Below are 18,551 nucleotides of genomic sequence, written 5' to 3'. Positions count from 1 at the left end.
CCGTTGGGTACAGGCGGGCAGAACGAAGAAAATATGGTTTTTGGACGCGCACACGCATTCGAAAGGTGAGGCATACACGCGTGTGCTGCAAATGTATCGCGGCGGTGCATTGCAATTCGCACCTCGGCAACGGGGCACGTTCGCTTCGATCGTACGATCGGTGGTCAGTTGCACACACATTAAAATTTATTCGCATTGTGTTGGAAATTCCTCGCACTCGCAGCACATTTACACCGATCAGCACTAATCTGCGGAGATGTTTTTTTTATAGTCGCAACTCTGTTGTAAAGGATGAGCCTTTTTTGAATTGAAGCGATGATCGACGACAAGGAATATGAAACATTTGTTTGACTGCCTCTTCATTGTAAGAGTTTTATAAAAAAACTAGTTAACTAACTATTTTATTAAAATCAACATACTGCTGAGGTATCTTCTGCTCTTAACGTCTTCGACCCACGATATTTCATTGCCCGCTGAAATGGCTTCCGCAAACCATTATTTCCTTTCGAGGACGATTTATTTCTAATTGCTTTATCTATCGGACCATCTTTATGCGGTTGATTTGTTTTACTGCACGGGCGGGAAAATATCGGCAAGTACAGACCGAATCCCGCCGAATCGTTGAACCGGTTTCGTTTCGTTTCCCAGCATGGTTCGTTCCGGTGCTGAACCCACCGTGGTGACACTTGCACCGGTCTCTTACGTTGCTGTGTGCTCCTTGGAGGATAATAATTTTACTGCCACGCCACCATCCCATGTCCATGCCCGTGTACGATGCGAGCGCCTTGTTTTGCGATGTTCCGTTCCACATTCCTGCACGGTGTGCAACAACGCGACGAGCATCTCTACGGCCACGGTGAGCTATGCGATAAAATGGCAATAAAAATTTATTGATATTGTTTTATAAAAGCCTTCGATGATGATATGTTTGCTCGCCAGGGCCTCATGATCACGGTGCTCATGTGCATGGCGGGCGGCATAAAGTACCCGTAGCCTTTTGAACCACCCTCCCCCCTCCCCCAACCGGGTGTCTCCCCGTTCGATACACACTGTTCACCGAGCGAACGTGCTGGAACTATTTGGGCAGTGGCAATTTTAGATAAATGCTTTCGAAACGATGTCCATTGCATGGAGGCGTTGGAAGCTGCGCCCGACTGTGGCTAAGGTCAGCGGAAAATTGTAATTTAATTTACACCCCGTCCTGGCATGGGGTCCTAAATGGGGGCATCCGTTGGCATTGGGTGGATGGATGGTTTTATCATGCATTTCCACCGCTAGACCGTTCGGTGCGAAGCATGTACAAGGGGTAATGAAGATGTAATTCGCGCCCTTAACCGCGCAACTACGGAAATTGGTTCACGTGCTATTATTATTGGTACGATGGGTTCGATGGTAACATTTCATTTTACACCTTCATCGTGCGGAGGTTGTCGATTAGCAAAGTAAGGAGAGTTTCGAAATGATTTTTCTACGTCATATTAAAGGTGGTGTGAGATTAAAAGGAACCAAACGGACTAGCGAAGAGGATGAATGTGGAAAATGTGCCTTATAAATGAAGTATACGATATTCATACAGTGCTACAGCGTGAAAATGTGTTTAAAGGGAGAGACCTCAAAAGTTCGAAATTAAAGTCGTTTTTGTTATATTTGAGGAGTTCCCCTCACATGCTAGATTGGGAGTATTTTCTAAAGACAGCATTCAAACAAAATGTTGTAAAATTAACCAAAATTCTTTTGAGCCCCTAGAAAAAAGTCGAATTTCCGATACCCATTTCAAGGATTTCGTCTAAAATCATCGGAAATCAAAAATGTTGTAAGGAAATAAATTTTTGGACATTAATTTCTCAATATTTACTTCGTAGATTTTATATTTTATTATTTTCCACGACGATATTGGACGATTCCGCCTTAAGGAAATATGCCGAAGTTAAAGTCCTTGCTCACCGATTCTACCCACCTCAGGAGAAAGTGTCTTCCCCATACCCATAGCGCAATGCACGACGATCCAACGAGTTCATAACCTTGCAAGTTACCACCAAAATGTGCTCACAGCTTCAAGTTGAGCTCCCCCTGTTTTTGCGTGCCACAATCCGCTTCTTCCTGTGGTGTCTTCCGCGAGGTCAAACTGTGTCCTCCTTCGTTGCGTACAGACGGTACCAAACGACGCAAGAAGAATAAAAAAAAAACGCATCAGAAAAGACACCCCCGCACGGAAGAAGGCACATGATCGCTATGAAAATTTTTGCATCAATACGGAGAAAGGATGGCAGCGCCGTTTTGGGGATAAGCGAGCTGCAGGGCGGTTCGGGACGGTGGCACACGCGCACGCACACGGGACCGGTGCGGGGCCATTGCACTGCTGCCCTGTGCAACGGACACAATATTTATGAACATGAAATCAAGCCCTTTTTTCCTGCCCGCCTAAGGCGGCATCATCGCTCTTTTTCCGCGCTTTCACGCGCATCGTCTATTCATAACGATTTTATGGGCCTTGGCACAGAGGTTTGGTTTTTTTTTATTCGTTCTTTTCCCGTTTTGAGCGTGGACCGAAATTCTTGTCTCCGCTCGGTGTGTGCCGTGCTGTACCTTGCAAGCATTACCGGGCTCGATGGGGTTTGTTGTTGTTTTGTCTGATTGGCTGTGTGCGAGCGTGCACCGGCCTTAAAGCAGCTGGCAGAGTCGAACCGTTTGAGCTGGCAAAATTTCGACTGGATTTGTTGGGATTTTTATTGCACAGTTTATTGCTCATTTTGTGGATCTGGTTTGAGCATATGCTGTTGTGGTTTTTTTTACCTGACACGAAGAATTTTGATGCATGTGGCTGAGGAACTGCCGATTGATGTTAGACAATAAAAATGATGTAATCACAAACAGGAATAAATTCTTTCAGGTTTAAAATATTATAATTTAATGCTATAGTCATTTTCAGAGTGTTGTAGACCAAACAAACTCTCTACCGCCTTGTAAATAAATGAAAACTTCCTAAGTCGGATCAATGAAAGAATCTCATTGATGGAAAAAATTTTAAAGTTGCTGATAGCTGATATTGATAAGGAAATAATTATTTACATATTTTTGAGACTATTTAGGCAAAATACAATGCTGAGGATGCAATTTGAGGATATTTTAGTATATAAATTCATTTAATCTATTCCTAAGCCCTTGAATTTCGCTAGGTGGCAACCAAAATTATCAACCCTATTCGAATATCCCGAGCTTATATATTCCCTTGGAGCAGTCAAAGTCCCTGCCAGGGAGGATCGATTCATCGTTTTTTTTTAAATTTTTCTCTCGATTCGATTGATTACAATCTAAAACAAATACGAGCACATAAAGCACGTTCGATGGTAATATTTTACGAGCGTGCATCGCTTGGCACAATCGCCCGGTGAAAACATGTGAAAACTCGAACCAGTTCAAAACCCAGCCCGCCCCAAACCGGCGCGCTGCGGTTGATGTTGATCTGCGCACCGAAGATTTCTCGTCATTCATCGCCCTGGCCCCCTGGCTGGTGGTTCTTACCAGGCGCGGTTAACAACAGCAGTTTGCATGATGTTCGCGAGCAGAACGGGGTAGAGTTTTGCTGATCGACAATCTTACCAACGGCAAACATCCTCTCGTGGTGCGTTCTGCAAAGGCAGTACCATAGAAACACACCGTCCAGATATGTAAAACACCGGTCAGCACCGGACGCCAAAAAAGGATATCCAGCGAGCGAATGGATGTGTTTCGGTTCGGGGAAAAAAAACAGACACAGAAAAAAAACCCCGGCTAAATGAACGACACTAAACCGCGAGCAACCACGAGCCCACTACTTATACAGGGATGAAAATCAACATTAAATAAAGTAAAACGGCAATCCATTGTTCGCATGCCCGTCAAGCGCAAAACAGCGGATAACGCTAAGGGTGGTTGTTCTGGAAGTTGTGTAAATTTGACTTCCCTCTTCCCAAAAAAAAAAAGAGAGAACAGAAAACGCACCTACATTCTGCAAACTCACCCTTTCAAATGCGAACGTCACAGCGCCGCGATCAGCCCATCGGCATCAGGCAATGAAGATTTATCGTCCGAAATCGATCATTGCGTCACTGGGCATGGTGCCGTGTTGGGGTGGTGGGTTTTTGGGAGGCTGTGTCGTACACCGAACATGTCGAATGGATCGTAACGGGTGAGTGAATAAATTCGGTGCTTGCTTTATGCGATGGATGGATGGATGGTCGGTGGATTACATATTTGCACCGAAACCGTGTGTAACCGTCGCGCACTGTGAGCATGTTCTCTCGCACCGTCGATCACGATCATCGGATGGTGTGTGTGTGTGCGTGTGTGGGTGTACGCGAACCATAAGCGGTGCGCTTGATTTATGAGCTTCTAATGGACATGAAGTGCATGCCGGACAGTACATGCAGAGGATGCTAGTTGAAGGATCTTTGGTTAGTTTGTTTCCACCACTGTTCCACCTCTGCACCTCTCAACAAGCACAGTACAGAAAGTCCTCGGGTTAAACTAAACCGTGGAGATTTCTGAGGTTTCTATGTACTAACACAAAGCGCTGTTCAAAAGAGCAATGTTTGAGAGGATGTTGTGTCTATGCGTTGATAAATTATGTATCCTGACGGTACATGACCTTCTGTATTGGTCGACTATTATTAAAGAGACTGCAGACTTTGTCGTTTGAAGGGACTTTACCAAAATTCTATCGGGATCAATCCGCCGTACGAAGGAATGATTATCCAGCTATGGGTAGATAAAGTCACAGAAAGCCAGAAATGACAGGCCTGGACCTCTTGAGGTTGTTGCGCCGATCAAGAGGAAGACTTTGCAAATAAGGAAGAAATCTTCTCAAGCATCAATTGTAGTTTGCCTTCTTGCAATCGATGTCAATCCGCGACCTTGAGTGGATCAACTCGTAAAAGGCCATCCAGACCTGGGCGTATTTTTACCCTAATTCTTCCAGGGGTGGCCGCATTTTTGAAGTCGTCCAAAATTTCATCTCTCCTGTAATCGACAACGCTACCCACTGCAAAGCTGAGTGACGCACTGTCAACAGGTCTTTCTACATTCGGAGGAAACCTCTCCATTCTCTCTCTTTGCATATAGATCATAGACTATATAGATCATATATATGTAATTTGGTACCATATAGATCATATATCCAGTACTCACAAACGCCTCTGAGACGTGGACTTTGTTCAAAACTGACAAAAAACCCTCTTAGGTGCGTTAGAGAGGAAGATGCTCAGAAGGATTTAAGGCCCCTTTTGCATGGAAGGACCACCGAGGAGCCCCAATCGATCTCGAACTTAACGAGCTGTGCGAAGAACTCACTATAGAACAGACCCATTCTGAAAAGTCCTTTTAGATCGTCCACATAGACAGAGGTGGCGTGATTGGTCCAAAATTACTTCCAAATTGATATCAAGTGATGGCGATGGGATATCAGATTGGCGACAGACAACACTGAGTGCGGTTTAGAGTCTACGCCTGTTGACTGCCCCACAATTGTCAAGTTATTGGCATTTAATATACCTCAAATAGCGAATCTCACGTTATACAGCACAGATCTTTTTAATATTTTGATGTACATTGTTTGGCAACTTCTCCAACGCTTGAAATTTTACGAGAATATGGCGTCATTTAGTCATCAATTGCAGGGTTTAAGTGTTTCAAGGTAAATTGGTATGGTGCTAAAATTGGGTTAAGTTAAGTTTTTATTATTTAAACTCATTCCTATTTCAACCTTCCATACCATTTTTTTTTGCTGTTTAGTGCGTCGGTGGACGTAACTGGCTCCGCTTCCCCGTCGATGGAAGATTTATTGCCTGAGCAAAAGTGACGTATATGACAAACAGAATAAATTTACGGGTTCGGACGTTTCGGCGTTGTAAAGGTCGTGTCCGTACGTGTTCGTTTGTCTGACTAGCGTTTTTGATGGAGTGAGATGAAATTCGATCGCGACGGCCGGTGTTTTTCGTTCGTCTTTCGTTGGGCACCCGGTGGTCGATGCCGGCCGACCATCAAAATCGTTCCCATTCGCTGTGTTGAGGTAAAACCGAACATTCAGAACCATCGGTCGGGACGGTGGGTCGGTTGTAAAAATCGACGGGTTAACGTTTCTAGCCCCGCTGGTGGATTATAATTGATACGAATCGGTGTGTACATATCTACAGTTGGCACCGCAACTGATCTGGGTTGTCGGCCCCCGAACATGAACCAGAGCGTTGACAAAAATGCCAAACCTTGCCGGTCGGATTTTGTCGACAGACACCGGTAATTTGAACTGATTTTCCGTTTTCCTCCAGTAGTGAGCGGGTGGCAGCCGGGTAGCCGGGGTAGTCCCGAAAGCCCGATGACAGCCGACCTTCACGCCGCCGGGCTCAGTTTCAAATGTCGGTCAAACGATGTGGCGAATATGGGGACGGTGGTGGTTGCCTTATTTCGCCGGAGGTGGACGGAAACTTCCAGGAAAGCGTGCGTCCACCGGCGAAGCGAAATTGAAACCCTCTACCCCGGGTTCGAAACAGGTGAAAATGGTTTTTAATGAACCTGTGCGCATGAAACTAATTGGGGGGTCTCTTGCTGTGTTTGTTGTTTCGGGGTCGGGTAGTTTTTGCGCAAAACACCACACACACACACACAAAGGTTATCTTGGTTAGCGGTTGTTTTGTAACTTGTTTTGCTCCTATCTGTTTGGCATGATCGCGCGATAGTACATCGTTTGTTGTGTCATTAATTTATCCTTCAAACAGTTTAATCAATATTAAAAAAAAAAACATACACACAACCTTCCAGCATGTGACGCAGCCTGAATGCTGATGCTATGTCATTAAACGTTTAGCGTCAATTTGATTATGCAAACGAAGGGAACAACAGATTGTACAACAAGACTATTTGTGTTTGCGCGCGGTGCATTGTTTACATCCGCGGTGCGGGGGGGCGGAGAAGAAGAAGAAAAAAATGGAAGTTCATAATCATAAGCGAACAAACACGATCAATTAACCAGGGCGAATCCGATGCTACATGCGATCCGGTGCAGCACGAGAGTTTGCAGTGTTGCGTTAATCGTTGCATTATTGTTTCCGAGGCGCCTTCCCGCGCCCGAAAACAAGAACCTCCCCGGCTGCCAGCGTGTGGTAAACATTTGTGTTTACGCAAATATGCACGAGGGGGAGTACGTAAATATTTAATCATCCCCATTCACCCACCCCCGGGGTCACAACATCCCGCCACCACTGGGACGGTGTTGGGATGATGAATTCCAGCGTGCAAGGGAGAGATTTTGGTTGGCTGTGGAAGGTGATGCTTTAGCTAGAGTGAAAGAATCTTTGTGTAAAGACAAACAAACAAACAACGGCCACGAGACGATCATTCGTTCCTTCGTGTGTGTAGTGCAAGTGGTGCGGCGAACAACGAACACTTTCCACCAGAAGCTTACGGTGCTTGCCTGTCCCGCTTCAAGTGGAGTGGGGATTTATTGGAGAATTAATTTTCATTATTTTCAGCGTGAACATAAATTGGCTTTCACCCGGACAAACGTATCGCAACGCTCACGTGTTTGCACATCGTTAGACCCGTTCCTGGGTGGGTGCGATTGCCCTTCCAAACATCGATTGACGATCGTTCGATGCGCGCACACATGATTGTGCTAGTGGCTTGTGAACGTTCGTAGGTGGCCCCGGAAGATAATGTTCATACCGCTGTAACTACATAGATCTGATCTGCAACAACAACAACAACAACAAAAAACCCCTTAACGATCGTTTTGATCGTGTGATCGTTGTTTGATGATCGCACCTAATCAACGCAACGCGGCTCAGTTTCGCACCGAGCCAACCCCGAGCGGCCGAGATTGTCGATCCGATCACGATCGTCGATAGGCCGGGTTCGCGGTGAACGGTGCGCAATACAATACGCCGCGCGCGGGCCACGTGAAAGCCCCGGGCCGGACGGGCTCGCAAGATCGATTGCTGGCGCGCGTTCCATCCCATCCACTTCGGGGTACGAAAAACGGCTCAGCAGAAAACAAAAACACCCAAGCAAACGAAAAAGAACTCTCGCGCCGATCTCAACCGTACGCATAAATCCGTGACGCTGGGCGGAAAGTTTGGCGGTGAGAGGAGCGCAAAACGTAAAACGATCGTTATGATCGCACCGTAACGGCTATTCGATCCACCCAGAGAGTTTGCTGGGAAGGTGAAGAGGAGCTACGTTTGCAGTAAAAAATTCTCTTCTTTAATATGGCTACGGCCAATGAGCTCTTTTCGCGAGTTTCAATGAGATCCCAAAATAAAGCTTAAATTTCATTCTGTTTTCTTCATCCTTACTGCGAACAGTAATGCCCTTCTGATGACCATCAAATGCGGATAATGTTCGAAGCAGGAAGAGTTGTCGAAGTCACTGACGATGGGTTTTGTATGGAGCGAATTACGAGCATCATCGCTGCTCAAACGCGTTCCTTTAAGGGTGGCAGGCCGAGATTGAGCGACCAAGGTAGGTGGTGGTATGCATCAGGAAAATCAGGGTAGAACCTTCAGCGACGGTTTAAAGGAACGAGCGAGAACCCATCATGGGACCGAGGCACGGTGAAAATATACCTACAACAAAGCTCGTTTGGTGCGCGGGTTTATTTCACTATTAAGTTTTATTATTTACTCAAGTGAGGCTGAAACGCTCGATAGAACGATCGCGGTTTGGAAGGGTAGAGGAAAAAGGGCAGGGAGGCGGTGGGGTGGGGTGACGAGGTTTTCAGGTTGATCGTGTATGAAATAGCGGCTCCGTAGCGTTTTGCTTACTTGTTGCGGTTGCGGAGCAATTTGGGCATCTTTCCAGCGCGTTCCAACCGGACAACCGAAAAGTCCTCGCCTTCTTTGAGAAGGGGGGGTGGGGGGGGACTTCAACTTGGGCACAAGCATTTTCCATGCCGCGTGGAGTTGATGGAAAGGTAAGGGTTTTAAAATGAAGCTTTATCACACACTTGCTTACTCCGCTCTCTGGCTACGAATGATGGTGGTGTGAAGCTTTTTTTATTTCCCTCCCCCTCCCAATCCCCCCCTCCCCTCTTTCGAGAATGTCTCACAGCCTCACGGAGTCACGGGGATGAAGCAAACAAAAAAAAAAATCGGAGAGTGAGTTTTTAAGTGAGGTCCGCGCATCGATAAAAACGCTTCTAATTGATTGAAATTTGTGGTACTTACCGGCGCGATTAATGACCATCGTAATTCAAGTCAAGTAGGTAGTGATTGCCTCGTAATGATCGCATTTCAGCCAAACCGCGGAGCGCGAGTGCGAGGGTGCGGGCCGTGCCGTTGGGTCGTTGAAAATCTCCGCCCGATGATTTCCTTCACCGGCAGCAAAAAGCGATAATTTGGGCAATAGACGTCCATCGAGGGTGTATCACTGTTGTCCGAAGGCAGGGTTGCGAGGGAAAGAGAGAGAGTGGGAGAGAGGGAGAGAAAGAATAAAACAACATCGCTTCGTTAGGCGTACGCGATCGTTCACGAAACCGACCGGAATAGGTCTGGCATTAGCTGACAACCGAACGCGGAGACGCCAGCCCGGTCGAGGACACCTGCCGTCTCTTCGCAAGCCGCTGGTGATTTTGACGGACAGATTAACGGGCTTAGGACGGGTTGCGTGGGCTTTGCTGGAATTGGTTGGGGTCCGTGCTTGGAATGGAGCCCGGAGCAAACCAAGCGGGAGGGAAAGAAAAGAGGAAATAGATCGAGCGCTGTAAAGTGGTCAAATAGGTCATTCTTCTAGGTGTTGACAATAAAGCGAAGGCCTCGATCTCTCACGGGTGTCAAATGGAGGTGGGAATCCGATCCAGTTTGACGTCTGCCGGGTGATGTAGTGCGCAACTTTGCATGGGAACGACTTCATATGCGATCTCGTGAAGCTTTAGGCCCGTCTTCATAAAAAGTGTCCGAACGGGCGAGACAACGTACATTCAGCCAGGATGCTGGAGTTGCCCAGCTGTAAGCCATGGTAATCGATTGTCTGGAGCATATTGCACGCGTCCAGCGGTCCATTCGCTTCGTTTTCAACATTGTTGAAGCACACCTGAGCGCGACCACTAATAAGCAATGCTCACACCCTCGCAAAATGAGCCGATCGTGCAGCAGAAGGAGGAAAATAAAAACCAGGCCTCAGGCATCTGTCGTGGTTCCAAACAGGTTCCCGAGTCTTGCCCTGCTCGCATTCACCCACCGTCCGAGGTGATCGAATACCCGTGGGCCTGCGTTTTTTTTTTTTTCTTCAAAAACCAACGGTTCACGGCCGAAGAATACGACACGCAAGAATGAACGCACGGATTCGAAGGTGCAGAGTAATGCGCGCACCATTCGCATTTTTAGAACCGGGAGAAATGCGATAGTGACAGTTTGGGACAACATGTGTGAGGTTCCAACGCGTGCTTCCCCTTCACCCGTGGCACATCCCAAAAGCTTGGCTTTGAGCGCAGCATCACGCTGTGTGTCGGTGTATGTGGAGCCCGTTTTGGTGATGCCGAGGTACGCAAGATATGGTGGATGTTGGCGTGACGATGGAACCGTACCGGGTTTTCGTGTTCCTCTTTGCGTTGCCGGCTACCCAAGGAACCACTTTTCTGTAAAAGGTTGATCGACTGAAGGTACGTTTTCTCGCTTCTCTTTCTCTCTCTCTCTCACTGTCTTTTGCATGTCTTCCACGACTTCGAATGGTGATTCCGCTTCGAGGGGCTTTTTTTCTGATGCGGCCCAGCGTGAGCCTATCGGGGTGCCGTGTGGGTGTGCGCGAGAGCGAAATGTGTTCTGGCGCGTTTTGGGGGAGGGATGCTGTGCGGTAAGGTGTCGCTGTGGCAGCAACCACAGACTCCAAGGGTCCCGACAAAACAGGTTCGAATCTCGGAGCTTTCGTAGCGTTCGATCAACTGGCACCGGATCAACCCGGCCCCGGGAGCGAAACGATCGGGTGCGCGAGAGTGCCCGCTCTCGTGTACGCTGGCCCAGAGCTGAGGGAGAGCCACCAACGGTGCAACAGAGAGGGGCCGAGCCGGCGACTGGGCAGAAAGCTCGGAAGCCGAAGCGAGATGCAGGCAGAGCAGTGTGGTGAGCGGTGAGCGAAAGCTCCGTCCACCGGAGAGCCGGGCTCGCAGGCAGGGCTCGCTCGTGCGTCTCCATATCGATATGCGTAGAAGAGCACAGGACGCTGGATACGGCAGAACGACCGAACGTTTGGTGCGCGCGCGCGTGCTTCCGACCGACTATTTTCAACAAGCTGCCAGGGGTCGTTTTTTCCCGCACGGCACAGGAATTTTCCCAGCACGGAGCTTGGTGTGCGGCCGCATTAAAAACCCGCAGATCCTGATCCCCGTCCGTGTGCTAGTGTCCAAGGACTTTCACGTGCGAGTGAGTGTGCGGTTGTGGATGGGTGTGTGCGTCCGTGTCTTTGTGGCAGCCAGTGCGTGTTTGTGTGTTGATAAGGAAAAACGGAGCGTTATTTGGTGTGGGAGTGGCACGGTTCCGATTCGCCCCGAAAACCCGAACTATCGAAAGCCCCGAGTGATGGTTTGTGCATGCGCGTTTTTACTACACGGCAAACAGCACAAACAGAACAAACGAACCGCGTCCATAGGCGAATGTGCGGTTGTCGATTGATATGCCCGCCCGGTCCCGCGATTAGCGCTTGAAGTTGACTGATAACGCGGTTGGTGTATTAAGCCGGTCCTCCCTTGCCGATCCCTTTTGCAACAAGAGCGCCAACCGAGCGAGAAAGAGAAAGAGATAGAGAGGGAGAGGAAGAGAGAGAGAGAGGGAGAGCGTGAAGGGTCAAATGTTTGCCTAATTTATGGGTGTTTGTGAAGGTCGGGTACAAAAGGTCGGAATAAGTTCGGCACTAGTCGACCGTCGTCGCTTGTGGGCTAGATGTTAGTGGAAGGTATTGGTGCCACCGTCCGGAACGTATCGCCCGCCCCAGAACACATTCCCGTGCCGCCCGTGTGCGCCGTAGGGATGGACCAGCAATCGAACGAATCGGCAGCGGTGGCCGTGGCGGCTGCCGCAGCTGCTGCAGCCGCCGCCGCAACGGGCCGGCCCGGCGGTACCTCCAGCGCGCAGGCGGGTGACTTTGCGGCAGCGGCCGCCGTAGTGCTGTCGCTGCAGAACACGATGGTCACCAGCCTGCAGCAGGCCGCGCTCATGCCCGCCAACTCGGCCGCCGCAGCCGCCCTGAACCTGCAGGCACTCGAGTCGTACCTGACGCTGCAGCGGATTACCAGCAAATCGGAGGTGTTGCGCCTGACCGGTGCGGCCGGTGGTCACGCCTCGGTGCACCAGCGTAACCAGCCCCTGCCCTCGATGCCCATCACCGGACCGGGCGCGCAAACTTCCAGCGATTCCAGCACTGCCGGCGGTGATACGATCGGTGATGATATGTTCATGGACACATCCGGACCGTCGATGCTGTTACACGGGAACGAGCTAGCGGATGAACTGCCGGTGCTGGACCAGGATGAAGATCTCAACTTTGACGATGGGGCCGACGATACTTCCGACGGCAACTCGCTCGACAATGGCTATCCCAGCTTACTGCTCAACGCCGCCTTCCATCATCAGATGACGGCGGATAAAATGAAGACGCTCGCCGCTGGCGGTGTTGGGTCGGTGACTCCACCGGTGGCGGTGAGTGCCGCTCCGTCCGGTGGCAGTTCGAAGGATTCGCCCGGTGGGGCCGCGACCGCGCCGGCGATTGTGGCGGCCGGTGGTAGTGGCCAACGGCCCAAGAAGCAGTTCATCTGCAAGTTCTGCAATCGTCAGTTCACCAAGTCCTACAACCTGCTCATCCACGAGCGCACCCACACCGACGAGCGGCCGTACTCGTGTGACATTTGTGGAAAGGCGTTCCGTCGCCAGGATCACCTGCGCGACCACCGGTAAGCCCTGCCCCCCCCGAATCCTTGTTGCACCCAAGCAGAAAACCAAACCCAACCTCCTCCTTCCTGCTCTCTGTGCACTGTCTATCCATGATCCATGGTTTTTTTGTTTTGTTTCGTATTTTCCTTTTCCTCTCTAAAAAAATGTATATTTCACTGCTTCTACCTCTTTTCTCAAACAGTCACGCTCACTTTTTTTTGTTCTGATGTTTCTTCTCTTTTCTTCCCGCTGTTCCCTTCATCTCCATGCTGTGTTGTGCGTGGATCGGCTAAATGAACCCACTCCGAATATCAAGACTACAACCGCATCCTAACTGCAGAACCGTCTGAGAGAAAGAGATCAAGAGCAAGGGTAACACACGCGCACACAACAAAGGAGCATAGGAGTAGGGAAAAGAAAACTGGGTAGGGAGAGTGTGAGAAGCAGGAAGAAAAATAAAAGCAATTAGTTGTGATGTCCTTACAAATGGGAGATAGGTGGTAACACAGCAAGCAAATACGGCATTTATCTGGTCTAAGTAGTCCAAGGATTTCTTCCAAATTCTGGTTGCGATCGTGATCTCCAAACAGTCACAGACTTACAAACACACGTACTTACACAAACCGTGAGCATCCATACACAGACACACACACGCACACACATAATAAAGATATTCGTTTGATAATTGATTAAGAATCGTTTAAATGTCCACTAAAGGACGAGTCAAATGCCTCGAATTGCCAACCCAATATCTTATATTGCAGATATTGCCGTTTATGGCAGCTTAGCACGCGCGTTGCATCAGATTACTACTTCTGTTCGGTGCACTTCCATAATTATAATTACAGTATGATCATTTTGCATTGGCCATTTTAGCTTTCTTAACGTCTTTTTAACAAACCTTCCGAGCTATCTTTGCGTCGCCAGAGTTTTGCTCGGTAATGTCTTCGTTTATGCAACGCATATCAATGACACACTTGAACGAACCGTTTTATTGCAATGGTGATGGTAAAGCTTAAGCCAACTTCGGGAGTATTTGTAGCGTGATACCCGTAGCTCGTCGGGGTTCCTCTTTTTTTACTCTCCCTTCATCACTGACTTCACGCACTTCAGTTGCTGGTTCTGATCTTCGTGTTGTACATGTGCCATGTTTATAGATGCTTTTAAGATCGGTTACAGATTATGAAGGCATTAGCTGAGGCGTTTTGGATGGCCAATAAAAAAAAACCTCCCAAACCGTCCGGCAAGCGTTAAGATAAGCGGGGATTTTAGTTGGCTGTCTGTCCTCCTTTTCGTTCTGTCTGCGGCCGTGTTGTGTGTCAAACGGTGCGTTTTTCATCGCATCGCATGTTACACCTGCACATCGGTGCCTGGATGGTAAAGGTCAGGTTTTATTTTGTCATTCAAAGTTGAGGGGAAGAATTCGAGCGAAGTTAAATGTTAGCTGCAGTTATGATAGGGTTTTAACACAGATATCGATTCACATTGACGTTGTAACGATCCGTAGTCATGTTGGTTTAGTAACAAGTTTAATAAAGCATTACCATTTATCAGTCAACTTACCCACACGCGAAGGTTTAGGGATATACGGTGCGATTGTTATACAAACAAAGTTTAATATAAAAAAAAAAGAAAGCGAACAGATTGTGTGGCGTAAAACGGGAACAGCACATCCTTGCGGCCAGTAAGTAGCGAAACTGATGATCACGCACGAAGCGTGACTACGAACATGATCACTTTGGCGAGTGGATCGCCTAATTTATGGCATCCATTTTCAGCTTCCCTTTCAGCCTCTCGTTCGACCTTACCCACTCCTTCCGGGAATGGGGCATGGGTGGTTGAATCATGTGCAGTTTGTGGACCCCGGACGGAGCTGTGTTCCTTTTGCCACCTTTTTCTTTCCCCGATGGCAGACTCTATCGTAAGCGAGAAGCGCGAAGTAACTTCCATTTCTCATTTCGACGATATGTAAATTGATTCTCCGACACTTTCGAAACCCTCCTCGTCCCCCCCTCGTCAGGCCCCCACGTGGGACACTGGTGTGTGGGGTGTGAGACGTGACCTCTCTCCCCCTCCCCGGCGGGTATAGGGAAAATGTGTGTCGCACATTTAATTTATGATTTTTCGATAAGTCGCACCCTCGCATCGGGTCGCCGGGCAGCAAACGGCACTCGAAATGAGGAACCGTTTGCTCTTGTGAGGCATAAAAGAGGGAAGACGAGAGGGGGGAAAAAAAACACCCCCTTCACAAGCCAAGAATCAACGGCAGGCGAGAATGCAACGGGAGGCGACACGGTAGACAGTGTAAATTACTAATTCCCGATGGTCGCCGTGTTGAAATCGCTGTTTGCAAGATGATAAATAAGTGGCATCGTACACTGACAGCTGGACGACCATTTTAGCGCTCAACTTGACACCCGGCACCCGATAAGGTGCATTATTCACCACGAATTCCTATCGTAACACGCCAAAAAAAAAAAAACGGGGCGCGAACCCCGGTGGACTGGTACGGAACGGAACGAAACGACACAAACAGTACACAAACAGACAAACACAGCCAATGGTTTGAGCCAGGAACAGGAGCTTAAGAAGTTTGGAGTTGGAGTACTGTGCATTTCTGCTTTCTTCGTTTTCCTTCTTCGTTAGGGAGCATTTTGAGTGAGGAGCAGCTTCAGGACCTTTTTTTTTGTTTGTTTTTTGAGAGGGATTTGTAGGATTTGTAGACAGTTGGCAGTTTTGTAAGGAGATTGCTGGGGGCCCCCGAATCGCGGTGTGCGTTGCGTTTGCGGTCCCGTGTGTGTGTGTGTGCGCTTGTCCAAAATTTCGGGAGACCGCGTTCGACTTTTGCTGTGTCGAACTGCAACGCACAAACGAAAGCTTTTTGGCGTAAGTTAAGGTAGGTAGACAATTGTGATACTGTTTCGCTTTTGCTAATCTACTTAGCTTAACTTTCGCTTCACCTTTGAACCACAACAAAAAAATACACCCCCATTTTCATCACACGACGCAGGCTAATACTTTTGTGTTGTTGTTATTTACTGTCCACTACTAAACACACCTTCATACTACCTTTTCATGCGTAATCTCATGAATGCTTCTCGCAGGGGGAGTTTCTTCTATTACCATACGTTCATTACAATTCATTTTCATGCCATTGCGCTCCTAGTTCATGTTTAGGTTTATGACATTTTTTGTGTGTGAGTAGCGTTATTTTCGACACTTAAAATTGTGCTGCTGTGTAAATAGGATGAGTGAGGATTGAAAGATAGGACAGATATCTCCAGATGAGGAAATAGTGCCAGATATGCTATAAAAGAGACCATAAGATGCTCCTGGTCGCCCTTTTTCTTGAATCTCTTTCTTTGCCGGTGGTTGTACGTTACGATAATATTCTTGGTGTATTCTTAAATGTTTGTGTAATAAACTTTAACAGATGTGAAACTAAACGGCCCGAATAGCTTTTGCACAATATTGAACCAAATTTCGAAGGTTCCCACACTCTCAAACCTAAATGCCGACGGCTGGTCAGTTCTTTCGACTCTCTCGGTCGACAAACAGAATATTCTTGCCTTCTGGTCGCTGTCTACAATGTTGGACCCCTCAAATCAAAGTATTTTTTATTATTATTTCGATCACTGCCCGATCAACAGCAACACGATCGAACGTGTTCGTGCGCGTGCTTTTGTTGTGCACGCGTTTATAGGGCGCTCCGTTCGCGCAGCATTCCCTGGTACGAAGGGACCGATCCAATTCACCGGGGACGGTTTTTTTTCCTTCATCCCCAATTCCGACCGGGACGCGATGACTAGACAATTGATGAAATCAATATAAAAATATTATGTTTTTATGCATCCGACATCTGTTAATGCTTAATCTTGTGCGCGATATAGGGAAGAAAAATCAAGCGGGAAGATCCGTTGGCGTTGGCTTCGGAGGTTTCACGATCCACCGACACCGATCCTATTCGCCCATCCGCCGGTCCGTTGGGCTTGGGAGTTTGAGAAATAACCACGCAGTAAAAAAGAAAAGAGGAAAAAAAGTCCATAAACATCACCAGCATCTTTGCTTTTCTCATTCTTCATTTGGAGGTGCCCTTTTTTTCACTCTCCCCCGTTATACCTTATGTATGTTTTTTTTTTGTTTTGTGTCGGAGGGGTTTTGAAGCAGTTTGAGTTTATTTAGCATCTTTTTTGTTTTTGTTTTTGGTCGCTTCATCTTCACAGCTTGTAGCTTTCTTGTTTTGCGTGTGGCTGTTGTTTTGTTTGGCTCTTATCGCTTTAAATACTTACCCACTCACTAGCTTCATCTCCGTGTGTATTTTTTTATCTTCCTCTAGTCTTTCAACTTATGCGCTAAAAAATATGTGTGTATGATGGATATGGCTTTTCTTAGCTTTAGCTTTTACTTTTTTTTGTTTTGCGCTACGTTTTTTATTCCATTTTTTATAACTCTGTTTCGATTCCTGTTCTTGTTTCCTTTTTTTCCCTTCCCGGTTTTTTTTGGCATCGTGTACACCGTGTACAGCTACATCCACTCGAAGGAGAAACCGTTCAAATGTTTGGAATGCGGAAAAGGATTCTGCCAGTCGCGTACGCTGGCGGTACACAAAATACTGCACATGGAGGAATCGCCCCACAAGTGTCCGGTGTGCAGCCGCAGCTTCAACCAGCGCTCGAATCTCAAAACACACCTGCTCACGCACACGGATATCAAACCGTACCACTGCATCGCCTGCGGCAAGGTATTCCGACGGAATTGTGACCTCCGGCGGCACAGTCTCACGCACAATCTCGGTTCCACGGCGACCGGTGCGGGCGGTGCGTTCGATTTGGCGAGCCCGAGCGCCACCGCAGCCGTCGGTCCGGACGGCCCGTCCGAGGGTGAACCGGACGGGTGTGAGCTAAAAACCGTCGATCTGATGGCACTGGCCGATGTGGACTGATGTGTGGACGCAATAGAGATGCTGTGACATCGCGCTAAAATCAACCCGAAAAAAGCGACGTATATGTGTGTTTGTGTGTACATGTGAGAAAGGTGAAGGAGGGGAAGGGGGAGTTTAGAGGTAAAGAAAACAAAATTTGAATAGTGTAGATCTAAGACAACCTGTGAGAACGCACGTGGTTAGGCGTGAGTAATTTAAATGTGACTGATATGATATCGATAAGGTTCGTCGCTTATACTGCGTAGCGTAGGAAAGGAAGTCTTTCGTTTTGGGCGCACCGGTTCGAGCGCTTGGTGGTGATAGATTGTAAAAACAAAAAATCATAGTAACCTATGCACCTATGTAACTGTGCATTTTTTTTTCGGCCAGCCAGGCCTGGCTTGGACTGATGCCGTTCACTGAGAATTATGTCTTTCCTTCCATTAGCATTTGTCTCTGAGGTACTCATGCCGAATCCCCAGAAAACCATAATTAGGAGCTCTAGTTTTAAGTATATATTATTGATCGAATGTGTGTGTGTGTCTGTGTGTGTGTGAGTGGGTCAACTTTGAGCGTGCCAGAACTATGTACAACGGAATGAATTATGTTCCGATTTTGTGACGGAACAGTGGTATATAAAGTAAATAAAGCGCTAGGTACGTATAAGGCAGCTAGATGATATTAGCAATACATTCTCTCAAACAGAAACCTTTGTTGGTATTGTTGGTATTGATTTAACTATC

General features: G+C 47.8%; 1 protein-coding gene across 1 annotated transcript; it reads left to right on the top strand.

Moving 5' to 3' along the window:
- Positions 1-11,900: 11,900 nt before the first annotated feature.
- Positions 11,901-17,829, top strand: LOC128714441 (protein sister of odd and bowel). The gene is made up of 2 exons (XM_053809316.1): positions 11,901-12,907; positions 17,412-17,829. The coding sequence occupies exons 1-2, from the start codon at positions 11,901-11,903 to the stop codon at positions 17,827-17,829; spliced, it is 1,425 nt and encodes a 474-aa protein (XP_053665291.1).
- Positions 17,830-18,551: the final 722 nt, after the last annotated feature.

This window comes from Anopheles marshallii, chromosome 3 (assembly GCF_943734725.1).
Source record: "Anopheles marshallii chromosome 3, idAnoMarsDA_429_01, whole genome shotgun sequence".
Taxonomy (NCBI): Eukaryota; Metazoa; Arthropoda; class Insecta; order Diptera; family Culicidae; genus Anopheles; species Anopheles marshallii.
The sequence above is the reverse complement of the archived record's forward strand: the minus strand, read 5'-3'. Positions and strand labels throughout refer to the sequence as shown.